At 34.5% G+C, this 9,378-nt stretch overlaps 1 protein-coding gene across 2 annotated transcripts; it reads right to left on the bottom strand.

Annotated features, from left to right (window-relative positions):
• Nucleotides 1–233: 233 nt before the first annotated feature.
• On the bottom strand, nucleotides 234–4,759 carry LOC100245256 (probable xyloglucan glycosyltransferase 5-like). 2 transcript variants are annotated; one of them, XM_010650535.3, is made up of 7 exons: nucleotides 4,296–4,759; nucleotides 4,119–4,183; nucleotides 2,905–3,969; nucleotides 2,044–2,352; nucleotides 1,659–1,949; nucleotides 1,301–1,414; nucleotides 234–1,224 (listed from the first exon to the last, which is right to left on the bottom strand). In XM_010650535.3, the coding sequence occupies exons 3-7, from the start codon at nucleotides 3,625–3,627 to the stop codon at nucleotides 577–579; spliced, it is 2,085 nt and encodes a 694-aa protein (XP_010648837.1). In that variant the 5' UTR covers nucleotides 3,628–3,969; nucleotides 4,119–4,183; nucleotides 4,296–4,759; the 3' UTR covers nucleotides 234–576. The 2 variants fall into 2 exon arrangements, with proteins under 2 accessions (XP_010648837.1, XP_002271933.1); XM_002271897.4 differs by having other exon boundaries at nucleotides 2,905–3,959.
• Between the last annotated feature and the right edge of the window lie 4,619 nt (nucleotides 4,760–9,378).

The raw sequence follows: 9,378 nt of genomic DNA, 5'->3' as shown, positions 1-9,378 counted from the left end.
AAAAAAACAATTGCAAATGTAAAGACGAGGCATTATACATGTTCACATCTAGGCCTTTTTTGGAATCTGAAAAACCAGAAAGCAAGCTCACATTTGGGCCTCATTCAAACTTTGGGATTGGAGTAATACAATATGGCCTTGAGTCTAATACCAAATCACACCAAGCAAGAAGAGGAAGCCATCTATAAAAGGTAAAACAAAAAAAAAAAGGAAGTAAATGAAGACTCTGAGGCTGATTCTAACTATATAACAACCAACTGCATTCAAGACCTGAGGTAGATTACAATGAGAAATCCTATGTGCTTAAAAAAAAAATGCTATCTGGTATGGAGAATGATCAATAAATAGAGAAAATCCTATTGGACACTTCAAATAAGATATTTAAAGGGAAAAAAAAATGTAAATTTATTGAACTAAACTCAGGCACCCCTTTGCTGCCATTGGCCAAGGATAAAAGGATTGTGACTTCCTCAACTGCACCACCACCACAATCTTTTGCTGCAATCATTCACTTCAGCAGAGTTTAAACAGGTGGGTATGTCTGGTGTCCTCTTCCTTTGCTTCCAATTCAATGCATCACTGACTCATCTGCTCTCCAATTAAGTCAAGACCCACAAGAAGAAAGGTCACCCCTTGAAAGAGCAGGAAGTAGAAATGGACTCCCTGGGATGCTAATAGGCTCCTCACAGAGGCAGTGAGTAGGAGGAAGGCCAGTGTGAGCTCTTTCCTATATATCTTGTTGATTTTTTTAACGGCTGGAGGAGTTGATTCTTTCTGCTCCTTCAAACGGTTCAGCTCAGAGAGTTCACTCTCAGAAGCTCCTCTGTGAATCAGGGGTTGGTTCACTGTCTTTGAGTCCCTCTCTGCAGCAGCTAATAAGTCAGATTCTGATGCTCGGCCGGCCTTCTTAGTGACAATCCACTCATATGAGCTACCCAACTGGAACAGTCCAGAGACCATCGCATTGAATTTGGTCACTGACATGGTGTTTTCAAAGAGGAGGTAGGGAACAATGAAAGGGAAGGATTTTGGGGCAGGGAGAATGTTGAGGAATGACATAAAAACAGGCACATAACAGATGACCCACACAGGAAGTTCTGCTTCAGGAACAAACATGGTTAAAGGGAGAATTATGCAAAACAATGTAAAAGAATAGAAGGGAAGGATAAGTTTTCTCAATAGGAAGAACAGTAGTAGCATGTTGGCTTTCTTCCATATTGATATCTGCAACAGTTTGGCAATACAAAGCAGCATTAGAAATACACAACTTGATTAAAAGGATGGTGATTTTTTAATGTACCTTAGAAGTTATGACAGCTGGGAGACACAATCGGAAAAGTTGCATAGGCCCAGAATGCCATCGATGTTGCTGCTTCCTGTAAGCTTCATAAGATTCAGGAACTTCACAGAGGACCTGAAATTCATTTCCATGCACAGTAGGGTAAAAAACACATAAGAACAAAAACAATGGGACTTTTCTAAACAAATGGAAATGAAATTCATCAACAAATTCACTAATTCGATAAAACAGAAAAGCATGGAGTAGATTACTACTAAAGTGACCTTATCTGGAAAACAAAGAATCATTTCAAATACAAAACAAGAAATTGAGTGAATAGTTTTCATCTTGCGTCAACCAACTGCCTAGGAAAGATTACCTTAACATCATTGAGGAATATGAATTTCCAACCATTCAGATGGGCTCGAACAGCGATGTCCATATCCTCTACAGTAGTCCTTTCAAGCCAACCTCCAGAATCCTCCAAAGCCTTGATTCTCCAAACACCAGCAGTTCCATTAAAGCCAAAAAAATTTAGGAATACCCCATTAACCTGCTGTTCCACTTCAAAATGGAAACACAAATTAATGTTTTGAAGCCGAGTCAACAAGTTCTCATCCTTGTTAACAAAAGCCCATCTAGCTTGAACCAACCCCAAGTCTGGATTGCCCTGCAATACAGGATCCAAGAGGGAAATAAAGTAAATTTCTGGATCTTCTCCCACTTTGGGACTTTATTAAAATAAGCTGTTTATTCTTGTTCACCTGAAAGTGTGGAACCGTCTGCTTAAGGAAATCTGGGTTTGGCTGGAAATCTGCATCAAAAATCGCAACAAACTCATAATTCTTCACATAGTCACAGCTCATGGCAGACTTCAGATTCCCGGCTTTGTAACCGGTTCTAACCAAACGATGCCGATAGACTATGTTGATACCCTGCTGACTCCAGTTATAGACTTCTGCTTTAATTAGACACTGAATGCTCTCATCATCAGAGTCATCAAGAACTTGGATCAGCAAGCGATCTTTTGGCCAATCAATTTGGCAGACAGCAGAGATGGACTGCTCATACACCTGCATGAAACCATTGCAGCAAACCTTATCAGGGTTGAAAAAAACCAACAACAATTGACATATAAGTATCTAAAAAATTGTGACGTCCATATTACGCTGTATTTGAATTGGGGGCTTTATTTTCAATGGTGTGCTAAATTGACAGATCTGAAAATCTTGACTTATTTCTTCAAATTTTCTATGAAATTACGTAATCTACCTTGCTATCTAAAATTTGATAATAACTGAGCAATGCACTTATATTATGAATACTGCAATGCTTCCTACATCACTCACAAAATACTAAATCTTTTGACGTATTTTTCTCCTTTTCTAGCATGCATCTTTCTCCAATCCACTGAGAAAGTCATCCTTGAATTTTTATTTTCCAGATTAATTCTCAAAGCTCTGTTGAATGGTACTTCTCTTTTCCAATTCAATTCTAAATTATTCCTAGCACCAAATAATTCCAAAATGCAGAGCCTGACAACGGTAGGAGCCATGTGCCCGAATCTATGAAAGAAAGGGGGAAAGGGGAAAAAAAATGACGAAAGGTAAAGTTCAGTTTGTTACCTCCCTCTCATTACACATTGGGATTTGAACAAGAACCATGGGGTACTCATAGCCAGATCCCTCAACATCTTCCAATTTGAATGGATCCCCATCAATCCTTGGTTTAATCTTCTTGTATTTGATCCATAAACAACCTAAGCAGAGCACCATTCGATCCGCAGACTGGATTAGGAAGAGAGCAACACAGAATTTAGAGAGAGCTTGAATTAGGGGGGCAATGTAATCAGCCCGAAGAGTCAACCAAGCAACATAAACCATGTGGAGCAAGCCCTGGAAATCTGAGGTCCGAGGAATGTGTAAATTAGGATTCCGGAAATAATGCCACCCCTTCAAATAAGCAACCACCTCAAAAGAAAGAATTGCCAAGGAAGTGACTAAGAAGACTTTGATGATTCTAAACAGCAGTTTTCCCTTCCCCGTCTTCTCACTCTCCATAGCTACTCCTTGCCTAAAAATCAACCTCTTCTTAATGGTTCCCAGCAATGCCCAGAGAACTGTAGCAAGCCAAGCAACACAACCCACGGCACGATGAGCCTTTAGAAGCAAGACCCATGTAACCTGCTTGGCATTCTTGCCCCTGCTCTTTTCGACCGGCCGGAATGCAGAGTCTGGGCCATCGATTTCTACAACTGAGTAGTTGGGGTTCTCCATTGTCACTACCACCGGCGTGCCCTTCCTTGTATCCTTTCCCCACAAATCCGAAAAATCCAATCTTGGAGCCATTTCCTCTTATGGTGAACTAGTATCAAACGCACAAGAACTAACCAAAAGTATCCCCAACCCACCACGCAAAACCTCAAAAACTCGAATATTCTCAACAAATCTTCACAACCCAGATCACAAAATCAAGAAATGAACTCCCATTTGAGAAGCAACCGCAAAAAAACTAGATCACCACAATCAGAGTTTCAGCTCTCCATTGAACCCCAAATGCAGCAAGGAAAAAGGCAGGGAAAAGGAGAGTGGGTGGGAGGTTCTTTGCACTCTCTCAAAGGCTCCCCACGAGACATTCAACATGGGAAAGCACCATTATGAGGAAAGGTATCTGTCCGCTACTGTAAAACCCTAACAACAACATGTGGGTATTAGTCAAAAAATCTAGACAAGCACAACCATCATTTTTTTAACTTCCCAAAACTTACCGTTTAATGGATTTCAGCTCATAGATTTGTTAACAACATCATAAAATAAATAAATAAACCAAATTGGACTACCTGAGCAAACACAGTACAGGCTTGTTGACTGGAAATGGACACTCCATTCTTTAGTGGCGAACGATCTAGAAAAAGAGTTCAGGTGTTGACCGAGTTAGTAGAAAGTTGAGACTCACGAAGATGAGAAGAAACAACAGCCAACCAGGTGATTAGAATAAAAAAAAAAACATCACTAACCCAGGCGACAATATTTATTAACAAGAACTGACTAAATGAGGCTGAACACATAGCCACAAAAAACGGAGATCCCAATGCTCAAGGGGTCCTTGATCTCCCCAACTGAGCCCTACAATGGTGGAAAAGTCCCATCATCACCTTCATAGATTCTACACTCGGATTGCTTCAAAGGGAGAGGGACAACCAATCCACTTTCACTTTACACAAACAAATACATAAAATAATGCAGGATGGGTAAGAATTTTTCTTATTTTCTTCCTCAAATCCAAAGGGAAAGAACTGGGATTGAAGGAAAATTGTTAAAAAATGAATCAAAAGTACATATTTATATTATAACTCTGGTTCCTTCACAAAGATGAAGTAAATTGAAAAGGCGCCAATGGCCCAAAGAAGAAGACATTTGGAAGATGAAATCATAACTTTGTTTAGAAATAAATCAAAGAATTTTATTAGCTCGATCACTTGAATGGGTTGGGTGCCATTTTTGTTAGTGGTAATTATTGTGTAATTAATGATAGAAAGATGGTCAAAACGAGGAGATTGGGAGGGTTGAATTTGAAGACTTTTTCTTTCCATAAAGGGTTACTATAATTAGAGCTTATCCCTTTCCATAAGCCTAAAATAAGTAATAAATTGCCACCCCTTATTTAAGATATTTTTTATGTAATAGATGAATTCAATGTCAAAGAAATCATTTTTAATTAAATATTAAAAAAATGTATTTTTCTTTTTGTATAAATTAAAAATGTTTCTCTCTTAAAAGTAAATTTTTCTAATTTTTATATTAATAAATTATTTTTATTTCTTTTTAGTTTATTGGTTAGAGAATTTTACCTATAAAATTTTATTCAATGTTATTGATTGTGGATTAATTCATTCTTAATAGAGAGTATTTTGTAAAGTTTTTCGATTAATTCCCGCGGTGAGACTAAAGAAATAATTGGTTTTTGGAATAAAAATAATCCTATAACAGTGACAAAGAGAATTGGTGAAACACGTTATTGGCGAGTAATTGACGAGCGATTGACGAGGAGATGAGAAGTCGCTCACCGACAGTCCAAGTGTCTGACCGACACTTTGACTCCATAGGTGTCTCATTTAAAATTTCTGGAGGAGCATTCTACTACATCCGTCAATCTCTTTAATCTTTCCAATCGGTTAGCTGTCATATTCTGATTAGCTTACATTGCTAGATATATAAATATATAAGACATGCTATTTTTTAAATTATAAAACAAGTAATTACATCTAGTAATCATATATAAAATATTTATAAATTAATTCATTTTCCTAGTATTCATGAAATATAAGTCTTATAAATTAAAAAAAAATCAAAATTTAATAATTAGGTGTGTTGCTTAAAGACTTTTTATTTTTGAAAAAAAAAATATATATGAAAGTATTGTCTAGATTATTAAAATAATAATAATAACTGTCCTATAAGCATAAAAGGAAATTTTGAGCTTATTTATGAGGGTGGGGGTGCATCATTTGGGAGGTTATGTGATTTTGGAATTTATTGAGAGCCCATGGGCATTCATCATCCTTATTATTTGTTGACTTAAAACTCATTATTTAATTTTTATTCTAAGCGTTAAGATTATTTTAATAAAATTAATTTAAAATTTATTCTACATTATCAAATTAACATATCTATAAATTATAATTAAGGTAAAGAAGATTAAATAATAATGGAGATTATGAAGTAACAAAAAAAAATGAAGATAATTAAAATAAATTAAGATAAAAATGTAAAATAAAGATAAGTTAATTATTTATGTTTATTACTTAAAAGTTATTTTTTATTTGATATATCGTTAAGTTATTTTATCAAATATATTTAATTTATTGAATAATTTAAATTAAATTATTAAATTAGTTTACTAATACTCAATTAATTTCAAATAATTTCCTTATTAAGATATGTAATTAAAGATATTGCTTATGAATATATAAAAAAAAAAATAGAAAAACAAAAAAAATCAACTTCAACCCTCGTCTTCTCCCCTATATTATTTTCTCCACTCATATACACAACTCAGGACTAAATTAATGCTATGTAATCTACTGCATTGTTGGTTAAAATAAAAAAAATCCCTTGAGTTGCTTTGGATCTGTGGTTGGCTTTCAATTATTTTTGGAATGTGTTCCTTGCACGTGGCATCATATTGACGATGACCTCAAACTCAACTCCACCCACTTGTCATCCTAAAGTTGGGTTTTACGGCTCTCTCTTTCTCATTATTATGTCTTTCTTCATTAGAATCATTACCATAATTTTTTTTTTTTTTTTTTACTAAAGTATAGAATATAATACTGTGCACAGTTGCACTATGAATAAAGAAACAAAGTGGATTCGATCTTGGGAGGATACACGTACTCTCCTACTCATGAGTAGCAGCTCAGAGATGCTTGATTTGCATCTCCGACCCTTTTTTTAGTCATTTAAATATACAATTATAATATCTTATATATATATATATATATATATATAAGATATTTGTAAATTTTTTAAAATCATCTTTAAATATTTAAGGAATTATACTTTGAGTGATTCTTGAACAAAAAAAAATCATTTTTATCAAAACATTTTCCGTTTTAGTTTATACTTGAACAATAAGTGCTTCTTTTTAAAAGTGTTTATAATAAAGTGTTGATGATGTATTAGTTAAAATTAAGGAATTAGTTATAATTATGACATTGTATCACTATCACAATCAGGACACCAATTTGTCTTATGCTTTCCATATCGTCTGAGTCATTGCTTTGTAGCTACCATAATTAGCATTTAAGGGCTTTTAACTCTCTTGTAACACCTCTTCATGTATGTATGTAGATACTTGTTTACTAAATTGAAAAAGAACATACTACCATTCTATTTTTCATTCCCTTGTCGATTGTCATTATTATTAGAAAAATTAAGCTAATCCAAACATATGATAATCACCCTAAAGGGGAGTGAATAGGATAATGGTCTTTTTTTATAAATTTAAACTATGTGAATGTAAAAAGACAAATATATAATAAAATAATGTAAAGACAATTGCATATAAAGTAAAGAAGTAGGGAAGAGAGAATGCAAACACAAGATTTTTATAGTGGTTTGACGCAACCCGACCTACATCCACTTTCCTCTACCTTCAATTCCAAGTTTGAAGTTCCACTAATTCAAGGCTTCCAAACCAAGCCTTCAAGCAATACAATTGGATTATGGTTCCAATCCACCTTCTTGGACTTTTAGCTCCAAGCACCCTTTACACTTCTGAAGAGATACTCCACTCTTGAACAACCCCTCAAGTGATACTCCACACTTGATAATCCCTAAGTGATACCTCACACTTAGATTCTTCTTCTCAAAGATATACAAATAATTTCACAAACTTCTAGTACAAAACTTTAGCTCAAATGATACAAGTAAACTAGGATTGAATGGTGCACTAATAATATGCAAGTTTTAGAACAATGGTGCACTCAAAACACTCTCCCAATGCTCAAATATATTCAAAAAATGTTTAGGAAGATTAAACTCATGAAACAATGAAGATTGAAGCATTTTTATAGAGGAAAAAAACCAAACTAGCCATTAGGGGTTCGACCAGTCAAGTTGGGGGTCGACCCGTTGACTAGCCGTTAACATTTAATGTTTGGCAGGTGACCGTTGGACCTTGACTGCCCCTTGACCGGACCTCGACCGGTTGAGGTGGGGGTCGACCGATTGAGGTATAACCTTGATCGGTTGAACAACCGTTCCAAAAGAGAGAGAAAGTTTTTTTGCACCTCTTGACCAGTTAAGGTGGAGGTCAACTGGTTCCTCATCCGGTTCAACAACTAATTTTTTCAACTTAAAACCTTTTAAACAAGTTTGGAAAACATTTGACACAAGGTTTTAGTTGAAAACATGAAATCGTCAAATTTTAAAATATTTAAAACAAAATAACTCTTGGATGATTTTGGTGCATAAGTAAATAATGTAACGCATGAAAATCCTAGTGCACCAACAACCATACAAATAGATCTTATGAAGCTTAGGTCTTGAAAAACACTTCTCTTTGAGGTCTTCTTCTTCTTAATGATTTCTCTTTGGCTTGATTTGTCTTTGTAATTGTCATTTTGGAAATCATCTTGCCTAATCACACTTGAAATATAATCATTAGTTCAAAACCTTATTTTGTTATCATCAAAACCGAGATTAACCAAACATTGGTTTCACAATTATGTTATATGGTATTAAAATGTATTCTCCAACGAAAATACAATCCTCTCAACACCTATGGCCTTTGAAAGTGCAAAAAGCATAATTCAAACATCCATTATCGTTCCTTCTATAAGCAACCAAAATAATTAATCCAACCTTATATCCATAAATGTAATCACTCAAACACTATTAAAACTCACATTCTCAAATTATAGTTCATGGAAAGTCAAATTCCATTTGCTCCTCATCAGCTATGATTTACTAGGTTACATAAATGGGACCTTACCTTGTTTTGAGCCCTTTCTCACTAAAAATAGCACCACCAAACTGTTAGAATGAAGTCCTTAAAAGTATGACATGATGTAATAAATTTAACTTTATTTCAATTTCACTTTTATTTATCCTTATTTCATGCATTATATCTTATGAGCATTTTGATCTAACATCTCTTGTATTATACATGATTTGAGTGTGTTAAGAGTTGTACAAAAAATTCAAGTCATAGGTTCTTTGCAAGAAAATAATTTGTTTATAACTAGTTCATAGACTTAGACAATCCATTTGAGGTTATAGTACATTATATCCTAATTTCAAGGATAACTGATCTTGGCTATCAGGATAAAGTTTTTATGGTAAGTGCACTAGTGTGTATAATTACACATTAGAAAAAACTTACAATGAGTCATGACGTAAGACTATCGAATAGTCATGACTTCACCAAGTTGCTAGGTTTGTATTGTCTCTCAACTTTGAGAGAATATTAGTTTGTGCCAAAATTTTCAATAACTTTGACATGCGGGTGAGATCTTAAAGTAATCATATATTCTCTATAGATTGGATAATTGTTGATAGAAGTTGATAGCGACATATATTTTCAATAAAGGTACA

This window comes from Vitis vinifera, chromosome 4, assembly GCF_030704535.1.
Source record: "Vitis vinifera cultivar Pinot Noir 40024 chromosome 4, ASM3070453v1".
NCBI lineage: Eukaryota > Viridiplantae > Streptophyta > Magnoliopsida > Vitales > Vitaceae > Vitis > Vitis vinifera.
Note: the sequence above shows the minus strand (reverse complement) of the source record. Positions and strands in the feature narration are given on the sequence as shown.